Below are 21,141 nucleotides of genomic sequence, written 5' to 3'. Positions count from 1 at the left end.
TGCCCCAGCTGCCACCATGGAAGAACCTCTCTTGAAAAGGGGAGACCAGAGATGTTGAGGGAAGGGAAAGGAAATTCCTTGGGAGTTGCCTCAGAAGGGAGAGTTTGTGCTGTCTTTGGACATGGACAGGAAGCTAGGGGCAGGCTCGGATGCAGTGGGAGGAAATGTTTTCCCAGCAGACTCAAACTCATAATTTAACAACTTCATTTTCAAATGCATAATAAAAGTGCTTCCTCCCTTGTGGCCTTTCCCACACCAGCATCTGCAGGGGATCCAGGTGCCTCTTCTCTCTGCTGTTCATGATGACAACTTCACAGCATTGAGTTTGGGGAAGTCCAGGAACCATTTTGTGTATCTGACCCTAGCTGCTTGCAATGGAATTACACTGTGTGCTTTTGTTCCCAAGAGTTTTCTGCAAGCACTAAATCATTCTGATGAGGTAATTCAGTTAATGTTCACAGGGCCCTGTGCAGGTACTGAATTACTTGCTTCCTGTAATGCGCCACACAAAAGTAGATAAGGAGGCCCATAAAATGTAGCTATGCAAATGTTTTAACTTGGGAGGTGTTATATTAATTTTGATGGACTATATGGCCCCGAAGAATCAAAGGTGTTAACTGTCCAACACTGACAGTTTTAAACAAGAGTCAGGGTTCCAACTATAGAGATCTCAGCCTCCTTAGTACCATGACAAACACATGAGGAAATTAATGCCAAAGCTTCGAAATTTACTGATTGACACACACAAGATGAAAAGACTCAAAACAAGGCCAAAAAGCATTGAAACTGTAATTGAGCGATTATGCAGAACAATCAAACTGTAGCTTTTAGAGACAGGAAATATTGGCTAAAGACTCTTATTCTGTCAAGCAGGCCTTTCTGGTGGGGAAGAAAGGATTTGTTCTGTAGTTCGATTCTGGGTGGGGAATGATAGTCCCTTTCCTGTTTTTTGACAAAGCACACAAAAGAAGGAGAGGAGATTGGCTAGTCAAAGATGAGGGGAATATGGCTTTTGTTGATGTTCTCAGGATACAGGGCATCTGGTTAGTCACAGATTGACGCTTGGGCCAGGAGGTTGGCCATAATAGCTGTTACTCTGGACACTGGTTTACCTCCTCAGTCAGGAAGATCATCTGGTTGGTCTCGGAAGGTCCCTCTCCTTCACTGGTCCTTCTCAGGTGAAGAGACTGGATGGGCCATCTCATCTTACCATGCTGGGGCCATGAAGTATAGCTGATTTCAGGATCAGGTGAAAAGCCAAGAGGGAAAGAGAGAGAGGATAGGAGGAAGATGGTGTGGGGACGGAAGGGGACACACGAGGGAGGCAAAGACAGAGCAGGATTTCACAGATGAGAAGTACTGCCCCTGCTAGAAGGCAGAGTCACCCAATCTATTACAAGGGGCAGGGGCAACTGGAAAAAATAATGTAAAAGACCAAATGGGCAGGATGACTGCGGGATGAGCAGGGCAGTTACCAGGGAAATCATGGTTCCAGTGATTCTGCTTATTCTTATGAAGCAAATCTGGTCCTGAGAGATGGGTCCTGAGTCCCAGCTGCTGCTTGTGATCTACACAGGAGACTCAGTTTTGTTCTATCAGAAACACAGTGTGTCAAAGCCGTGGCAATAAGCTGTTTTGTACAAGACTAAGACAGTGTTAACATTTTTCCATGGTCTTTCCCCAAATCTTGTTGCATGAATTTGGCACATTGCCTCCCAAGCATTATCTTAAGGGTGCATAGGTTTAGTGACATGGTGCTACCTTCATGAGCTAACACTCTTATCCTTCCACTGTACACATTGGTATCATTGAAGGGCTGGAATTGGAGTTTTGTGATAACCTTGTCATAATCCTTCAGCCCAGCCTGCAGTCCCCCGAGAACCCTATCAATGAGGCAGATGCAATATAAAAGGGAAGGCAAGGAGAGTTTTGAAGGCCAATAGAAAATCTTTCCAGAAAATATATTTCAACAAGGACATGCTCAGTATTACTTCTCCAGAATGGCTGGAGGCTGCACAGAGTAATCATAACAAAACACAGCAGAGTTCTGGTGCACTTAATAATAGATGCAAGCTCTTTGAAACACGAGGTACAGACAGAACCACCATCTACGCTCCTGTTTCTTTGTGTTCTGGAAAATAAAAAAAAAGGCATTTATATTTATTTTACCAGTGTTTGTTTGCTTTTCTCAGTTCCCCCAAGTTAACTCCACGAGTGGTTTCAATAGCTGACTTTGCTCAGTTTGGCCAAATCACGTTGAACATCCATGTCATCTCACAACTAAACAATGTTTCAGATGAGGAACCCTAACACATAGTTTTCATGTCTTTGGTTTTAAAGAAGAGGTACTGACACGAAGGGCAGGAAATTCAACACATTGTGGATGAGTCCTGCAGTAAAACCTCGGTTTTTACGAACACCAGTCTTGTGAATGATCACTAATATGAGCCATTCTTCCCAATGAAAAAATATACAAAAAAGGAAAAAAAAAATATCAGTGAAGAACAAGTGGATGTCGCCTCACAATCTGATGCTTTTATTGCATTGGAAATTGCTTTGCAGTGGCTTAAAGAACAAGGTGAAAGCAAAGCAATGTACCAGACTGCAACTTGTACAAGCTACTTACTGTCATTTTGCCATGTTCAACTTTATGAACATTTTGATTTTTATAAACTCCTCAACTCCAGTTACTTGATGAAATGTGGGTTCTACTGTATTTCCTACCAGCCTGGGAATTGGGGGTGCAACAATGAACTTCCAAAAGACCATGATGGCAAAAGTCGTGGCAATTGCCCAGTGAGGAAGGCTATTCTCAGCACAAGTCTGTGGTAGAAGAGGGGGGGTTGGTGTTTTCATATGGACTCTGATTAGTTGGTAAGGGGTGGCCTTTTATGGCCGAGGTCACTGCAGTGCCTGCACTCCACTGAGGGCCAAAAGAGCCATCAGACATATGGGGGAACTGAGGCAGGGTGACCCAGGTTATGAGGGGGTGTGTTCTCACACTGTGACAACTCTAGGGAAATGCAAATGGTTGTTTACTTCCTTCCAAAGGGCTCTGTGTACAGAACTCTAGCAGGTGGGACGGTCACCTTGAGAATGTAGGAAGAACATAAAGAAGTGAGAGAAAACAGCAGCAGGGCGCTGTAGATTCTCCTCCCCAACGCCACGGGCCTCTTTTGCTTCAGCTCACAGCATCGTGCTGAATCTTTCTCAGTGAATACAGAACAGGAATGGGCTCAGTGACTCCAGTCCTTTCCTGAGCTCAGGATGGGCCATGCTAGCCCTCGCTGCTGTCATGCAAAGTTCAAAACCGAGGTCTCTTACCTCAGCCCAGTAGATGGGGACGTCATTGCAGAGAATATTCATTGTCGTTCCCAGGGCCGTGCGGTCAGCCAGCTGCCCCTCCCGGAAGCTGTAGGACAAGCTGTTGTCTCCAGAACCCTGTGGTAAAACAGGGTGAAACTGTGTACATTGATATGAAACGAAAATTAAATTTAAGGGGAAAACAAGGAAAGAAATATTCTGGCGCTGGTTGGCACTTCCTGCTCTTAGAAACATCCTAGGAACTCTGTCACTGCTTCGATATTTGTCAGTGAAAAGACCTTTTAGAGACTATCCCCTCTCTGACCCCCCACAAGGGTGCGCCAGACCTTCCCTGGCCAAGCCAGCTCCCGCTTCTGCTCCACTCACCTGTGTGGCGAAGTTCTCGATTCTCTGGGTCATTTCAGCCAGGCTGGGTACAGTGACCTTATCCATCTTCATAACCAAACACTTCCTTCTGTCCTGAACCCGGAGGCCAATGAGACCCTAAGGCAATGGGGAGAGAGGGTGGCTGCACAGGACACTCAGGCATTTGTTGCCTGACTCCACAGCCCGTTGTACATCAGTGTGTGTGAAATGGGATCAGGTCCTCCGGTTCAGGGAGTGAAAGGAGTGTGCAGATCAGCAGCGTGGCTGGCAACGAGCTATTACAGCACCACAGAGGAAGCTTTGTTGGCTTGGATGTGACAGAGAGAACAGGGTGGCCTGCCCTGTAAGGGCTGGGGGCCCAGATCCAGCCCTATCCAGTTAGCCTGCCTGCTACACATTAATTAGTTGGACCAGCAGGACGCTGCAGAGAGGGGGATGCACTGGCGGTGAGACAACCATGAAGACTGCTGGGAATCAGGAGGCTCCAGCAGGGAGCCCTGAGTTTTCAGGGGAAAGACTCCAGGCAGGCAAGGCCTGGGAGACCCCAGAGGGTAGGGACTTGATGGGAATTGGAGAACTTTATATGAGGATGGCTTTGTTCCAAGGAGGGGGGTGGCTAAACCGAAGAAGCGTCGTTTGGTAGTTCGATTCAAGGGGCCCTGAGCTGAAAAAGAGGGAAACTGAGGCAGGGTGCCTCTAAAGCAACCACAGGCCACAAGGTGGTGCTCAGGAGGCAGCCAGACCATCCACCAAAGGCTAGTCCAGTGGCACCAAATGCATGCCCTGTGGGCCAGTTCCAGCTCTCAGGACCCACAGTTCATTCTTCCAGGGCATCTGGCCCACAGCCCTGAGGGGACATGGCAGAGGAGAGCTTGTGTCTGATTGGCCACAGGCTGCTGAGCCCTTTCCCCTCCTGAGCACACGCCACCTCCACCAGCACCCCACAGCCTGAGCTTGAAGAGGAAGGTCCTTCCCTACCCGTCGCCCTCCTTCTTCCTGCAGCTGCCAGGCCCCACAGCACCAGGTTGAGGAGAGCACTGCTTCCTGCTGCTCTCAGCAGCCCCGCCACAGGGGAGAATCTCCCATCTGCCAGCACGGAGCCCTGAGCGCCAGCACCCGAACGTGTGGAGCGGCAGGAGTGCCCAGAGGGGAGATGGAAGAGGAACCAATGTCCAAAGGAAGCTGCTTAAAAGAGAAAGGGGCTTGGGGAGGGAGGTAAGTGCCCTAGGGGGTTGAGCCATGTGAATTCCCGCTAACGGGTGGGTGAGAGGGGGTGGGGAGGACAGGCCGTGCCCAAGGGGTGGGGGCTAAGTGTCCAGTTATGGTGGGGGAGAGAAGTACCCCAAAGGGAAGGGAACCGAGGGAAGGAAAGTCACAGGAAGCTGGAGGCAGGAGCGGGTGGGGACTGGCCGTAGTGGAGATATACAGAGCTCAATCAATGGCCAGAGGAAGGGAAGCTTTAAAGGTGGTATTTATTTTTACTAGCAGGCACGTTCTGCCATCCGTGAGTATTGTAGAATTTGCCTGTTGCCAGTGCTGGGTTTACCCCGTCCAAGAACTCTAACTGAAAGGGGAAATGGGCCCTTACTACCAAATGCATTTGACACCCCGAGCAAGGCTTGAGGAAAAGAAGGAAACTACGCCAGCCCGACCTGCTAGGGCAGCAATCGTCACTATTTGTCAGGCGAGGGCCACTTGGGCAAAAAACCTTCAACGTGAGAGCCACATGAACTATTAAATTAACGCATTGGTTGCTATGGTAAAATTATGTGATTATACAACGGATATACTTCGATGTCCTTAGTGGCGCACATCGTACCAATGTGACGTGTAAAGAAGGCAGACTTTGATAGGCTCGGTACATATTCTAATGTTAACAATCAAATAAATAGGAATATGAACCATTGGTCAGAGAGCCGCACTTAGGGTCAATGGGAGCCGCCACTGGCTCCCGGGCCTTGCAGTGAAGAAAACTGTGCTAGGATGTGGTACTCTGTCTAGCCTGATGAGTGCCAGCACAAGAATAAACAGTAACACACCCGTAGTAGCAGAGGCAGCAGCAGCGCGGCTTAGCCAGGCCGAGTATGTCCCCACAAAGTTCAGGGGGGTTCGTGCCAGGGCTACCACGGCTGCACTACTATTTGTACACGTGCTAGCTCTCGTGGAGCTAGTGTGAGCACGTGTATGTGAGCTGGGATCTCAGCCCTAGCTCCTACTGCAGATCTAACCAATACGTGATCTAGCCACTGTGGACAAAGCACCACACTGTGTAAACTCTCCGTGTAAATGTCTGTCCTGTCCTGACCCGGCCTGCCTCATGCCAGGCATTTTTAAGGGTTCGCACACCAGTCCCGTACAGAGGCTTTTGACACCCAGTGATCTGAGATCTCATTTACTCTTTCAAGTCAGCCTGGAACATCTGTGAGACTCACATGTTTATAGTCGTACACGAGAGTCGCTGAGGTGTTGCCCTCGACGTGAAAGGCAACCACGTTCTCCTGGCTGCTCACCATCATCGTCTGCTCAGTCACTTCCCCGTTGCTTCCGCTGCTGGTGGTTTGGATGATCTGAAGGAGACACATTGCATTTGGTGACTGCTGCCTCTGGGGCTGGGTCCATGGTTAGGGGCTTTGTAAACAACTATAAGGTAAAAGACTTGTCAAGTCTTGGGCCTGCTGGCTGTGTCCTTGGCCCATGGTGATATGGCCTCTGTCAACAGCTGCTGGCAAAGACTGGGAGGAGTGAATTGCACGGAAGATCCATAGTAAAACAGCAATAGGTATCACTAGACTTTGGGCTTTTCTCTTCCAACAAAGATAGATTGAAATGCAGACACGGAGTCAGCATTTGGGAATGAGAGCTTAACAGTCTGTATGAGTGTAAGAGAGTTGCCTGCTTCTTTAAAGGCCAGAGTCTAGCCAGCCCTGGTCAAAATGATCAGAACCAGCTGGAAAGGGAGTAAGTGATTATAAAAGCCAGCAAGTGGCTCAACTGAGGGGAGTTTGAGAGTCTCTTGCAATGGTCCCTGAGGAAGGGAGGCTCCAGGAGGGAAGCTCTGGGGGTTGTGGCTGAATAGAAAGCCCCAGCTGGAAATTTTTGTTTTTCTTTTGTGAGTGGTCAGTAAACAGACAGTAAACAGAACCCAGTGTAACAACATCAGAGTCCCAGCAGAATAAAGCTGGAGTTTGTTAATGAACCCTGTATCAAAGTGAGATCTTATATGGCAGAAGATCCAGACACAATAAAGGATAACACATGGGATCAAGTCCGAGACAGCAGTAGAGACCATTCAGAGCTGCCCGGCAGAGAGTAGAATACTTCTATGAGTATAGCACTGATTTAAACGTGCTAGCAGCCTGTTGCAATTTTGGAAATAAGAAAGATTCATTGATAAGAGACCAGACAGTGTGTATGAGAATGGTTGCTGAGGAAAGTGGACTGAACTTTGAGGACAAGCTTGGAGATAAGCAGGGTTGCAGAGCTGATAAACAAACAAAAAAGAAAAACAAGGTTTAGAACCCTGGAAGAGCAGTCAGCAGAAACTATCCATGCAATACATAAGAAAGAGAAATCAAAACCAGATACAACATCCGTAGATGACAATGGTACAGACACATGCAAGTATTTTGAGAGAAAACATGTCAGATAGAAAGAGAAGTGTCCGGCTGATCTATAATAAGTTCAATCATTTTGTAGCCACAGCTCCTCAAAACCATCCAAGGCGTCAGTGGAAAGTGCCCAGAGGAACTCTAATCAGAGATGTAACTGCACTAGAGATCGGAAGAGGCCCCACAGTTGCCGAGCTCTCCCCTGGTCCAACTTCCTTCTCCTGGTATGATGGATGGGCATCTTGGCCAGTGCCAGGAGATGGCTGATAAGGAGGTCCTGTGACTTTATGGAGCCATGGGTGTGTGTGCCAGGATCAAGAGGTGCGGAGAAAAGTGCAACCAGGATTGCACTCAGTAAGAGGTTCTGGAAGAGACGGAAGAAGGGCTGCAACCTGATGTGCTACATAGATGTGTGCCAGGATCTCCCTGTTGCCGCAGAAAGGATGGATAATGGGGCAGAGCAAGGGAAGTAATTCTCCAGGCAGAAAGGCCAAGAGGGAAAGGGTGCATCAGACCCTACCATTGAGGCCAATAGAGACAAAGGCCAAAGTCTGTAGCAACAGAATCCCCCGGGCAGGAAAGTGCTATAGCTGAAGTACAAGGGCAGGAGAGGACAGTCCCTTCCCCAAACCAGGGCTGGGCAGAGGGAACTGAATAAGAGGACTGAGCTGGAGAGAGTCAGATTCCAGGTGGAGCAAATGAAGCAAAAAATGCAAGAGGAGATTAATGTAAGTAATGCAACTGCAGGCTTGGGCTCAGAAGGTCAAACTGCAGAGGAGGAACAGTGTGAGAAGGGAGCAAGCCTGGAGGCTGCAGCAAAAATGGGCTCCATAATTATGGCAGTAGCCTTCACAGCTGCCACACTAACTCCATGCACAAACAGAGCACTGGGAGGAGAGGACTTGAGAGTCCTGCACGGCTTGGCTCAGAAGCACAGGGTGGCACTTGCTGCTTTGGAACTGATCAGTAGCAAGGGCTGAAGTTCCAGGTTGAGAGGATAGGAGAGAGGGATTTGAAGTGTGGCTCTGGTGCATGCAAGAGGAGCTCCAAGAGATCAGTTACTCTTTGAGATCAGCCTGCTGAAAGGAGAGCTGGAACTACAGCCTGAAAGATGGACTAGTAGAGGTGGGAGGAAGAGAGAGGGGTCTGTTGACTGTGCCCTGATGAGAGTATGGACTGTAAAACTTGCCCTAGGGCCAGGCAACGTATTTAACATGCTGTCCTGCTCCTTTAAGGGCCAGAGACGTGGGGCTAGCCAGCCCTGGCCAATTCTCAGAACCAGCTGGAAAGGGAGTAAGTGACAATAAAAGCCAGCAAGTGGCTGAAGTGAGGGGGAACTGCAGAGTGCAGCTGCAGGAAGGAAGAGTCTTCTGCAGTGGTCCCTGAGGAGGGAAGACGCCAGGTGGGAAGGGGTAGCAAGCCCCAGCTGGAAACTTTTGTTTTCCTTTTGTGAGTTTGGTCTTTTGGACAATAAACGGCGCCCCAGCCCAAGGCTAAAGACTAATATGGAACGGTTGATAATTCCGCAGGCTGCTGAGGAAGCCAGCCTTCTCCTAGTCAGACATATCCCACGGACCAGATTAATGGCATCTGCCTTCTATTAACTGCTCTACTCACCTTTTCAATGTGCTTCTGAGTCATGTGAACTCCAATCAGAACGGCTCCAGTGATGATAATGGCCAAGAGGACCATCACCACGGAGATGAGGATGGCCTCCTTCCGGTTCTTGGGCACTGCAGGCATAAATCTGTAGGCCTGGGGAAAACATGCATTATATTCTGATTATAAACACTAAATGCCAGTGAGCTGATGTTAACAGCTGCTCCACAGCAAGGGAAACCCAGGCTTGTAATGGCCATTTACCAATATACAGACACTGGTACAGAACTTGTAATCAGGGTGAGGGATAAAATATATGTCCAGTCTTGATGTGAAGACTACAAATCAAGTCCCTTGGTACATCCCTTGGTAAGCCATCCCCGTGGTTTAATGTCCTATAAAACATACATTCACTCACACAAATGCAGTCTCCAAATAAATCTCCCTCATTCACCGACACTTGCTTTCTCATTTCTCACAGCACTCACTCAGCCCTCCTATCTGTCACAGTCAGAAACCGGCACGCACATGCATACATTTAACACACACTTCATGATCCAATATAATATAAGATATGTCAGCATGACTTACAGGTGGCTCTGCAGGCATGTTGGACTCAGGGCTACCTTTAGAGTCCATCTTTGCTGCACATGAAATGTAAACCCAGACACGCTGTCTTCCCTCTGAGGTGCAGGGCTTTATATAGTCCTTTTTATATAAGAGTAGGATTGGCCAAAACATGTTTTCCTACTCTGTATGTCAATGAAAGTTCTTGCCAAGAACAAATGCATTACCAGAAATAATATTACCTTCAGCAAATAGGAGACTCCACTTTGATTAATGTAAAAACTGAGGGATTATTGTATTAACAACATTTTATTTACTTCCTTGGGAGTTTGAGAAATCTTGAGTTGTAGATGGTCAGAGTTTGTTCCCAGGAAAGCGGCATCTCTCCCATGATAAGGACAGGATGAAAGGGATGTTCCAGATTTCAATAAATCCTTCTTTAATTTTTTTCTGCTGTAAACTTTTAAAAAATATTTTCATTTCTGTCTAGTCTCAGCATACAGATGAATGGTTTGGGGACAGGTTTCAACGCAATCCAGTTGAACTATGTTTGAATTATGGAAGCATGAAATAGGTGTCTCTTAAGAAAATAAATAAAGAGCAATGAATCTGGACTGGGGCACCAGCTCTGAAAACCTTCAGTCTTTGGGAAGATTCAAATCCAGAGCATCTGAGCTTCAGATACAAACCTTTGTAGAGTTCCCAGGAATTCAGCTGTGGATCCAAAGTTGACAGGCAGGGCCCATCGCTGCTTATTACTAACTGAGATAAGGGAGATTGGACAGCTGTTCTTATATTATAGGGACCATCATTTTGTTCCATGTTTGAACAGCACCAAAAACAACAAGATTCTAGTGCACGGCCAGGCTCCGAGCCAATACTGCCATACCAATACACATCATAATTCAGGAACTCTCAGATCTCTCTGAGTTTTTCAGCTAGTTCTTTAAGTACCTAGAACAAATTTCATCAGGGTCTGCCAATTTAAATGCATCTAACACATCTAAATATTCTTAACTTGTTCTTTCCCTATTTTGGCTTTGTGGTTAATATTAATCGTGTTGAGTGTCTAGTCACTCTGAATCTTTTTAGTGAAGATTTAACCAAAATAGGAATTAACCACCTGTCTTCTTGATGTCATCAGTTATTAGCCCTCCTTCCCTGCTAATGGAGGACCTATGCTTTCCTTCGTCTTTGTCTTGCTCCTAATAACAGACAGAAGCGGTTCTTTATATGTCCCTTGCTAGGTGTAACTCATTTTGTGCCTTGGCCTTTCTGATTTTTGTCTCCATGCGCTTGTGCTATTCTTTTGTACTCCTCCTTAGCAAATTTGTCTGTTTCCACTTTCTGTAGGATCCTTTTTATTTATTTATTTATTTTCAGGTCATTAAAGAGCTCTTGCTGGAGACATACTGGCTTCTGACTATTCTTTCAATCTTTCCTTAGCACTGGGTGAGTTTGCAGCTATACCTTTAATATTATCTCCCAGAGCTACTGCCCACTCTCCTGAACATCTTGTGTCCCTTAGATTTTCATCCCATGGGACCTTACTTACCAGTTCTCTGTGTTTGTTAAAGTCTGCTTTTGGAAGTCCATTGTCCTTATTCCGATTCTCTCACTCCTTCCTTTCCCTAGAAGCATGAAAAGTATCATTTCATGATCACTTTTGCCCAAACTGCCTTCCACCTTCAGATTCACAACCCACTCCTCCCTGTTGCTCAGAATGAACCCTAACATGGCTGTTCCCTGCTTGCTTCCTTCCTTCAGCTTTACACAACTCCATCACTGCAGTATTGGAACACCACACAGTTACTAATGTATTTACCCTAACAGCACCCCGGGGTGACAGGGAAGGATCATTACTCTCATGTTAGAGATGGGGAGCTGAGGTCAGAGAAATTGTGACTCACCCAAGCTCACACACAAGTGTGCCAGAGCCAGATACTGCGTATGGGACAGACGGCTGATTCCTAGGAACGTGCTCTTCTTTTATCAGCAGTGTGGAGGCATATAGAGCCTTGTCCGCCTCCAGTCTCTAGGGAGCAATAGTCACAGACGCTTGAGCAAGTCTCAGTTTCCATCCCATGATACTGTTACCCACTCATCATTTTATTGCATGTTTTGCAATATTTGGTATTTTTCTTAAAGCCCCAGCAGCTGCATCATGTGATTACATGAGTGTAACAAGGCAGGTCCTCTTGGTGTTACCCCTCTTGGCTAGGCACCTCAGCCTCAGTTTCCCCATTTTAGGGTTCCTCATAAACTCCATCTTTGCTACGTAGTCCTATCTTACCCTTGCTGCAGGCTAATTTGTTAACATAAATGCTCCTAAATGACTCCCCACAGTCAAAGAGTACAGTTCCTTACCGTAATACAGAAGCTTTTTCAGTCTCCCTCTTCAATCAAAGTGGCAGATGTCCCCTAGCCAAACTCAAAGCACAAAGAAAAAGTACAAAACAAACAGCATCCGCCCACCCTGAGCTTTCCAAGAATGTAAAGTAACCAAGGTCCAGCCACCCTGGGCTTAAGGTTTTAGTTCCTCCTGGGTTTTTCCCCAGTTCAGTTCAGTTCCCTTGGAACTTCCTTCTTCCTGGGCCAGCAGAGGTAAGCAAGCAAACATTTGTCCGCCATCCTCCAGGCCCTGAGCTTTCCTAGCTCTCACACCCTTAATTCTTCCAGGGGTCCCCCAGCTCCCTGTTCCTTGTCTGGAACACAGCCCCCAGGACTGTTTTCCTGGATCTTCCTTCCCCCTTGGCTCACGAAGGTCAGCAGGCAAACTTCTCTCCTCTGATCTCCTAGCTGACTTCCCCCAGCAGCTCAGCTCAACAACTTCAGAGCACCCATTCCTGCCTCTCCCAGCTGCTGCCTCACCCTTTATATAAACCGGGTGTCTTCACTCCCATTAGAAGGCCCTTACCCAGGCACAGCTAGACTGGGCCCTCTCCCTCTTAATGGGGCTAGTGGGGAGTCTCAGCTTTCAGTAACAAAAAACTAAACCAAAAAAAACCATCTCCAAGTTTCTAACCCTTGAAAATGTGCTCCACAAGGACTCAAAACCCAGAAGGCAAATAAAAAGAACCCCCAACATATTCTTTTAAAAATCTCGTGATTTTTAAGCCGATCTTATGATATTTTGGAGCTTCGTGCATGATTTTTGAATGAGGTGGGTTGGCAGTACTGCAACATACCGCCACTGGCATGGCATCTGCAATGTTTAACATCAGAAACGTTGGGAAGACACTCCTCACCAGGACCCCAGGAATCAAAATTGCCTCTGATGGACGTAAGGGCCATGTATTTGAAGTGAGTCTTGCTGATGTGCAGAATGATGAAGTTGCCATCCATAAATTCAAGCTGATTGCAGAGGATGTTCAGGGCAAAAACTGTCTGACCGACTTCCATGGAATGGCCCACACCTGTGACAAAATGTGCTCCATGGTTAAAAAATGACAGACAATGATTGATGTCAAAATTACTGATGGCTATCTACTGCACCTCTTTTGCGTGATTTTTACCAAGAAGCATATTAACCGGATTCCCAAGGCCCCATACGCCCAGCATGAGCATTTCTGCCAAATTTGCAACAAGATGATGGGACTCATGACACGGGATGTGCAAATTAATGACGTGAAGGAAGTTGTCAATGAGCTCATTCCAGGCAGATTTGGGAAAGACACAGAAAAAGCTTATCAGTCCATCTAGTCTCTTCATGACATGTATGTCCACAAAGAGAAAATCCTGAAGGAGCCCAGGTTTGAATTGGGCAAGCTGATGGAACTGTGCGGTGAAGGTGATGGAAAACCCTCTGGGGATGAGACAGGTGCTAAAGTAGAGCGAGCTGATGGATATGAGCCCCCTTTTACTGCTGGGGAAATTCTGCACCAGAAAAATTCAAAATTCTGCAGACAGTATTTTAAAATTCTGCTTGTTTTGTCAAAATAACTTAATATAATCTTGCCAGTTTCAATTACTTTGGTGATTTATTTCAAAATACCTGTCAGGAAGTAAGCCTGTAACAAGAGAGACAACAGAAAAGAATCCCCCAGAAGCAGAGAGTTAAAGAAGCCCTTACAACAACCCAGTTCCTGTTTCTCTGTTATGCTTTGGTTGGATGCCCGAGTCTGGGTGTGTCACATGTGCAAGCTGGGCACATCTTGAGGGAAAACTCTGCTCCTCTGGTCTTTTAGCCGGTTCTCATGTTTCACCTTGCCCCCATAGTGATGCCAGCTTTCAAGTTCCCAAACAGAGGACATTGCTAGGGAGAGGGGACCTGGAGGAGGGGGTGATTGGAAGATGTTGGAGGGGTGGGTGTGTGTATACTGGGAAAGGTCTTTGGGAGGTGCTGGAGGGGGCTGCATGGGCCCCCCGAGCCCAGACAAGTGCACCCCTCCTCTCGGAGCCCAGTGCAGCTTCCTACGTCCTGTTGGGGGATGCTGTGCAGCCCAGCCTCACCCTTTGCGAGAACTGGCTCTCCCAGGTCCACTCTCGTTCCTGGATGGATAATGATCGAATCCAGAAGCCAGAACACACAGAGCCTCCATTCCTTCTGAGCCGGGTGCTCTGATTACTCTGGGGCCGTGGCCCAGGATGTGCTGGGAACCGCAGTGGCTGGCAGCCCTCCAGCTCCCCCCAGCAGCGTCCTCTGTTTGCAGGCTTGGGAGCTGGGCTCTGTGGGCCCGGTGACCTCTAGTGGTGGCCAGAAGCTCTGCAGCACCACTTCTGGGGGGGGGGGGGAAATGAAATTCTGTGTAGAACATGAATTCTGTGCAAATTCTTCACTGCGCAGAATTCCCCCACAAAAGGCACCTCTGCCATCGACTGGGGACTGGAACTGAGAAGCCAACATCTTGTCTTTGGGGAGCTTAGCTGAATTCAGCATCACCCTACATGCCTGTCCTTGAAAGCACCGTTCTGTCCCCTATAGATGAATCACCATGACCCCGGGTAGCACGGCCCTTGTGGATCAGCTGATTGCTGGAGGAATGCCCATTTGTCATTAAAATGGCAGATGGAGTTTTGCCAACCAACTCCACTGGCCTTGTGTTTGCCTATTTGTTGCTGCAGTTCCCCATGACGGGATAGCAAGAGACACTGTGAAGATCTATTTATATCTAGGGGATCTTGGTTTTCAGATCAGGAACTTGAAAACATTAAATTAAAATGAGGATAATTAGAAATAGCCTTATTTAAATGTATTTCCCCAGCCACATCTTTAATACCTGTCAGTCGATCCTTTCCCCAGATTTTCTGTATTTGGATGGATCCATCCCAGGTCAGTGGATGATGGCTATTCTTTGATGCAGACCATATTTACCATGTACTGACTTTACCCTTAGAAAGATGTTTCTGTGCAGTCTTCTCAGTATTGTTATTATTTATATCACAACATGGATTGGGGCACAAATGAATATATTTCAGTAACGTTCAGCAGATCTGTAATTACAGAGCAAATTTCTTATTCTCCAAGGCATATATTTGTTGTAATTGGACAAAGGGGAAACAGGGTATGGTTATTTTCAAACTTATCATTAAGGGTAGACATATCCATCACAACCCACTTAACCAAATCTTTACTCAACAGGCATTTAAATAAGCCAGGATTTTCCCATAATGTCCTGTGTGGGTTCAATGCTGTTTCTATTGTCAAGAGCTGAAGTATGATTTGTCATAGTGTCAGAATATTGCATAACCTGAAGGGTAAGGATTTAACTCACTGGCTATTTTCATATACAGCACTATTCCTATTTCACTGTGGAGACATATACCACTCATGTAATTACATTCAGTCTCCCTCTAACAGTCTCTTTCCTATAATACTAAATCACAGTGATTCTCATATAACATAAGAGTTTTGGCTCCTGCTTATCCAAAGCAAATACCAGAAAACTATATTTCACGATTCCTCAGCTGATACATTGTGGAACTGTGAGGTTAGTATGGACATTCAGAAACATGGATGTTTAATACTGAAATCTGCTATTACACTGACTCGTCGTGCTAAAATGGAGCAGCTAGGGAGAGCCAAACAGGTGCCAATAGCAAAATTGTTTTCTTTAATTTTCCAAACACGTGGAAAGAGCAGTGTGGATGAAGCATCTGTCTGGGGATCTTAATATTTAGCGTTTGCTATAATTTTTAAACCCACTAAAAATCCATTGTATTTTGCAACAATCACTTTGTGCAGCCTGCAGTGTTTCCATGAGCTAAAACTGAAATTCAGTTTCAAATTTCCAGTGAAAATTAGCCTTTATAAAAATTCTTGCCTAACCCAACAAAAATAAAATCTCCATACTGCTGGGGCACTGGAGCAGTCCAGACTATGCAAAGTACCACACATATGAGAAGAGATTAAAAAGACTGGGACTGTTCAACTTAGGAAAGAGAGGACCGAGCGGGGGATATGATAAAGGTCTCTAAAATTCTGAATGGGGTGGAGGAAGTGAATAGGGAAGTGTTATTTACCCTTTCACATAACACAAAAACTGGGGGTCACCCGATGAAATTAACAGGCAGCAGGTTTAAAACAAACATATGGAAGTATTTCTTCACACAACACACAGGCAACCTGGGGAACTTCTTGCCAGGGGATGTTGTGAAGACCAAAAGTGTAACAAGGTTTAAAAAAGAATTAGCTAAATTAATGGAAGATGGTTTCATCAATGGCTATTAGCCATGATGGTCAGTGATGCAACCCCATGCTCCATGTGTCGCTAAACCTCTGACTGCCAGAAGCTGGGACCACTCGATAATCACTCGATAATTGCCCTGTTCTGTTCACTCTTCTGAAGCATCTGGCCTTGGCCACTGTCAGAAGACAGGATACTGGGCTAGATGGACCATTGGTCTGACCCAATAGAGCCTTTCTTATGTTTTTCTTCTTGCCTCCCTAATCACTGGGCACCAGCAGGGGAAACAATGAGAGGGGAGGCAGAGAGTCCACCTGGCAACCTATGCACCAGGTGGGGGAAGCTACTGCAGAGGAATCTCTGCAGCCGTGTGGGATGTGTGAGGGCCATGTGGGAGGGACACTTGGCAGCACTGGGAAGGGGGCCCCACAGGGGGAGATAAAAGGGGAAATGCTGAGTGTGGGTCTCTGGAACATTTCCCACCCCTGAGATCTATTCAGCTGGGGAATCCATGGGGACGTTCCCTCTATTTGGGTTCCGGGAAGTGGACATGGGGACATTCCCAGAAGAAAGGTGTGGGAGTCCTAACACTGCGCATGTTTACAGCTGGGCAGGACAGAGCTCTAGAAAATATCCTGCCCTATTTCTTTTTCACATTGGATTCTCTGTCCCAATCTCAATCTGTTATGGTTCAAAAGGAACAAAAGTATTTGTTGCAAAGAAACACGTTTCTTTATTTATATTAATAATACCTCAGATGATCAGAAGAGAGAATTTTTAAAATCCAAAGTGCTTGTCGCCGTTTGTGCTGTTTGTTTACTTTCTCCGTGTCTCTCAGTTTGCACAGTGGAAACAAACAGAATCAGTTTCCTTCTTTTATTTATGGTCAATGTCACTTTCCACTTCTAAGAGCTGAATCTGGTTGCAAATAGGAAAGAGGGTCTTTTGTTTAAAAACAGTTGTTTCTGAGAGCTGAATCTGGTTGCAAATACGAAAGAGGAAGGATCTTTTGTTTAAAAACAGTTGTTTCCTTTGGAATTAAAAAAAAATTGTGCAAACATTTCTACCAGCCTTAGCTTTTATAAAAGTTTGCTTTTACGCTATTTAAATGTTGGGCACAAATATAAGTTGCCTTTGCCCTTTAAGTGTCTTGCAACACGGGGGTGGGGTGAGGATATTTGTGCTTTAAAAATAGCTGCAATCATTATTTATTATACATTAAACTCCATTTTCCAGAAACTCAGAGGAGGTTGCGAAAGAGCCTGTCCTCGCTCGACCTTCGAGAACTACATTTCCCAGACAGCTCTGCCCATCCATCCGGCTCTGTCTCTGACACGTGTTTCTGTCCTACATTGCAGGAGAGGTTAGGAACTACACTTCCCAGGGTGATCCTCACTCAGAGACATGCTCTGTGCAGAGATGTCCGGGGCCTGGGACAGGGGAGCCGATCTGTTTTGGATCTGAACAAGGAATTAATCCCAGCGCTAACAACCAGACACGGACAGGACTGGAGACCCCAGTGAGAGCCAGCTGGGGAGCCCCAGGAGGTAAGTCAGATGGGGCAGAGCATGCTGGGCTGGGAAATGGCTGGTTCTGGGTGCTGAACACATTGGGACTCTGTTGGAGGCAGAATAGCGAGGCTGTGTGTAAGGCAGAGCAAGGGCACACGCCTGTGTGTTGGAAATATAGTCGGGGACTCTTCCCTCTGCGTGCAGGTGTGTGCTGGGTGGAACATGAGCCACATCTGTGTCTATGTGCCAGGTTGGACATGCAGCGCTTTCCCTCCGGGGTGCGTGTCAGGGAGGACATTAATAACCTTTCTCTCTGCACAGGCAGGAGTTGTGCCCTACCATATCTAATAATCTGTTGGCTGTGTCTGTCAGATGGCATGATCTTAGGGTATTTCTTCCTATGTGGTGCTATTAAAAGCATACAACAGGTAGGGGCCCTAATTTAGATATTAACTGTATATCGGGTTGACAAGCCATTCCTTTGATCTAGTTTGCCTCGTTTTTAATAGCCACAATCCTGCCAGATTGTGACTGTGCCTTCCCACTTACTGCCCAGGATTGATAAAACTGAATGATTGGTAAAGCGCTAAAGGGTTCAGTCAGGGAAAAGACACCTCTGTGAAGGGGATGGCTCTCTAGTTCATTTTATACCATGCTCATCACCATGGCATCTAACCATCTCTGCAATCTCTGAATGCTACACAGGAAAGGAAACCTGTTTGTGGAGTGTGATATATATGCTAATTGCCAGCAGTTTGGGGTTGTTGTTAGTTGTAAGGCAACCAACCAAATTGTGAGTGGGCTTTTGAATGAGGAAGTGACAGCAAACTGAATAGTCATTGAATTCTGCTCACTGACATTTTGACGTCAGCTGTGAATTGCTTGGACTGAAGGGACCTGAGACCAAACTTAAAAAAAACAAAACAAAAAATCCCTGTATTGCTACCTTAATTTTCTCTCTAAATGTGTACAACCAGTAACAACATTTTCAAGGGAAAATAGCCAGCCTAGCCTTCACAATTGCTTGAAAGGGGGCTGGATGTAGAAGTGCGGCTTATAAATCATTGAATGATTTGGATTGTTGCTTCAGTTTCTTGGCCACCTGCCTCCAGGAGTGGGAAGTAAAAACCAAAATGACTTCTAATGAATTTTGGTCATTTGGTGCACATTTGTGGCCCAGTCCTGCCCTCACCTCCATGCAGTTTGGCTCCTATCCCCGGGCAGAGAGCCCAGGTAACTTCAGTGGGACTCTATGAAGGCATTGGGGCCTGACTCTGCAGATCCAGTTGCAAGATCAGGACCTTGGAGGTCTCTGCTACATATCTGATGTTTAGAAGGTTAAGAGGTATGAGGGAGGAGATCTAGCAGAAATCATCTGGTTTCACTGTTCAGGCTGTAGTTTGATATTGGCTACCAAGGAAGTGCTGCAGCTCAGTGACTGGGGTGTATTTTCTTTTGAATGATCATTAAGTAATAATAATATTTTTTGCTCATTGCTTTCATAGGGACAAGTGACCAGAATGGTTGTATTAGGGATGATGCATTAGATAGGATTTCTGAATCATTATGAATGAGCCAGAAGAATTAAAAAAATGTGTCTATCTTTTTAAGGAACATGCTCACACGACAGGAAAAGGGTTAGAAACAGGTTAAGCATGGATGCTAAGAGTGATCGCATATGAGCACCAGGGCTGGTATGTTACTCTCCAGCATGCTGGTCCCAAGCCATTCTTGTCCTTCAGTGCACTTTTTGCCCTACTTCTGGAGAGAGTTTCTGTTGCAGGTCAGTTTGTACGATTCTCAGAACGTGGCCCAGAATCCTTTATAACAGCTCTATAGCTAATGTAAAGGGTCTGAGCTCCCTGTCTGGGAGCTGCAGGAGCCTGCTGCTGATGTCTGAGCAGAAAAGGGGCAGCAAGGACAAATATGTAGATGGGGGAAGGTTGCTTTGCTGGGGTGGGTGGGTTTGTTTGCAATAAGAATTTTTTTGTTTTTTGGTATGCAGAGGCTACTCATCCTGTCTTCACCTCCAGAATCTATGCTGCTAGGGTCAGCTCGGCCCTGCCCTACCTCAAATTCCGAGGGTTAGCATATCTCCTATTATGAAGGTGAGGAGATCAATCCTAGGGAATACCTCTTAGGCCTAGTCTACACTTAAAACTTAGCTCCATCTAGCTACATCACGCAGGGCCATGAAAAATTTTGCTCCCTGTGCAGTGTACTTAGCTCGACCTAACCCCCAGTGTAGATGTGGCTAGGTCAACGGAAGAATTCTTCCATCAACCTAGCTATTGCCTCTCAGAGAGACCACTAAATGACATCAGTGGAAGCCTGTTTCTGCAGGAAGCATCTACCCTAGGGCACTACAGGGGCCCAGCTGCATCACCATAGGTGTGCTGCTGTAATACCCTGAGATAACTGAGAAGCACAGAGCTGTGTGAACTGAGTAACCTGCTTGTTTAACTAGTTGCCATTGTAAGCTCTGAAGAAGGGAAGGGTGTGGGGTGATGTCCTCTCACCCAGTTACTCCACACTCACTGGATTCAGAATGCTCTGACTAGGCCAGACCATTGGCTTGTTGTTATAATTAGATAATTACAGGATATTTCCTGTTTACAAGGTAATAACCACATCCTGGGCTGACATCCTGAGATGTTTATTACCCAGGGCATGGTTATTATTCAGTTAAGAAGAAGAACCATCTGTTACACTGAGAGATGCTCATTTGTGTCATACACCCTATCCATCCCTCTGCTCCTCTTTACTCTTCCCAGAGACTTAGGCCCATCTCCAATAAGTGATTGATTTGTGTAGTGATATTGTAATGTAACGATATTCTTCATAAAGCTGTCACAACCCTCCCCCACATTAATTAATATTATGGTGTATTAATAGCTGGAAGGGGAGGGTGTTGTATGTAGAACTGCTTTAGAGCAGATGAGTTAATTTGTATGCATGCCAGCAATCATAAGAGGAGGCAGGCTTGGAGTACGTAGGATGTGGTCTCTTTGCTCTTACAAGCAGAAACACAGGCCACATTTTCCTCAAAGACACACACTGCCACTTTGTAGGAAACAGATAAACGTTCAAATTACAGTTCTGCTTGTGTCATTTACTGAATTTTCCTTCCCTGTCTTTTATCCATAGCTCATCTATGTAGCTCCAGCTGGGGATTAGAGGATTTACTCCAGCTATCTACATTGAGGTAGAAACTACCTGTGCCTTGTTTCCACTAGGAGTTTACGTTACACTAGCTATCTTAATGTAAAAATACACCTATTTTTTGCAGTGAAGACATAGGTATAATTCTCTTTATAACACCACAGTGAGACCGTGGGAAAATGATTCTGATGTCACAGTGGGTTTCAAGTGAGGAATAAGTGGCAGACTCAGAAGTGCTCCTAAAATGGAGAGATTGTCCTGTGAGTTGTACCATCACAAAGCAGGAGAAGCTGCACTGAGGTCAGCAGAAGTATCTGGTGCAAAGCTGGTGTGAAAACCTCGGCCCATCTCCACAAACATGACTACAGTTATGAATCT

The 21,141-nt window shown here is 46.2% G+C and overlaps 2 protein-coding genes and 1 pseudogene across 3 annotated transcripts in view; 2 read left to right on the top strand and 1 right to left on the bottom strand.

The window, feature by feature from the left end:
* Positions 1 to 21,141, top strand: part of EI24 (EI24 autophagy associated transmembrane protein) — a 43,247-nt gene that overhangs the window by 152 nt on the left and 21,954 nt on the right. Inside the window, exons 2-3 of the mRNA XM_067563479.1 lie at positions 10,848 to 10,916; positions 17,449 to 17,637. The gene's annotated coding sequence lies outside the window, so the exon portion shown is untranslated. The remainder of the gene's footprint in view (positions 1 to 10,847; positions 10,917 to 17,448; positions 17,638 to 21,141) is intronic.
* Positions 882 to 12,795, bottom strand: LOC137163299 (surfactant protein C-like). 2 transcript variants are annotated; one of them, XM_067563490.1, is made up of 8 exons: positions 11,832 to 12,795; positions 11,375 to 11,499; positions 11,020 to 11,095; positions 8,916 to 9,053; positions 6,123 to 6,257; positions 3,691 to 3,807; positions 3,325 to 3,462; positions 882 to 2,131 (listed from the first exon to the last, which is right to left on the bottom strand). In XM_067563490.1, the coding sequence occupies exons 4-8, from the start codon at positions 9,039 to 9,041 to the stop codon at positions 2,057 to 2,059; spliced, it is 591 nt and encodes a 196-aa protein (XP_067419591.1). In that variant the 5' UTR covers positions 9,042 to 9,053; positions 11,020 to 11,095; positions 11,375 to 11,499; positions 11,832 to 12,795; the 3' UTR covers positions 882 to 2,056. The 2 variants fall into 2 exon arrangements, with proteins under 2 accessions (XP_067419591.1, XP_067419595.1); XM_067563494.1 differs by having other exon boundaries at positions 3,325 to 3,441.
* Positions 12,663 to 13,406, top strand: LOC137165520 (small ribosomal subunit protein eS1-like; annotated as a pseudogene).

This window comes from Emydura macquarii, unplaced genomic scaffold (assembly GCF_026122565.2).
Source record: "Emydura macquarii macquarii isolate MOO-44397 ecotype Brisbane River unplaced genomic scaffold, CSIRO-AGI_Emac_v2 contig_312, whole genome shotgun sequence".
NCBI lineage: Eukaryota > Metazoa > Chordata > Testudines > Chelidae > Emydura > Emydura macquarii.
Note: the sequence above shows the minus strand (reverse complement) of the source record. Positions and strands in the feature narration are given on the sequence as shown.

Coding starts and splice junctions, on each gene's coding strand:
- LOC137163299 (XM_067563490.1), bottom strand. CDS start 9,041: ATGCCTGCAGTGCCCAAGAACCGGAAGGAGGCCATCCTCATCTCCGTG. Junction 6,258..8,915: donor CTCAGAAGCACATTGAAAAG/GTGAGTAGAGCA, acceptor TGTCTCCTTCAG/ATCATCCAAACCACCAGCAG. Junction 3,463..3,690: donor TCGAGAACTTCGCCACACAG/GTGAGTGGAGCA, acceptor CAATGTACACAG/TTTCACCCTGTTTTACCACA.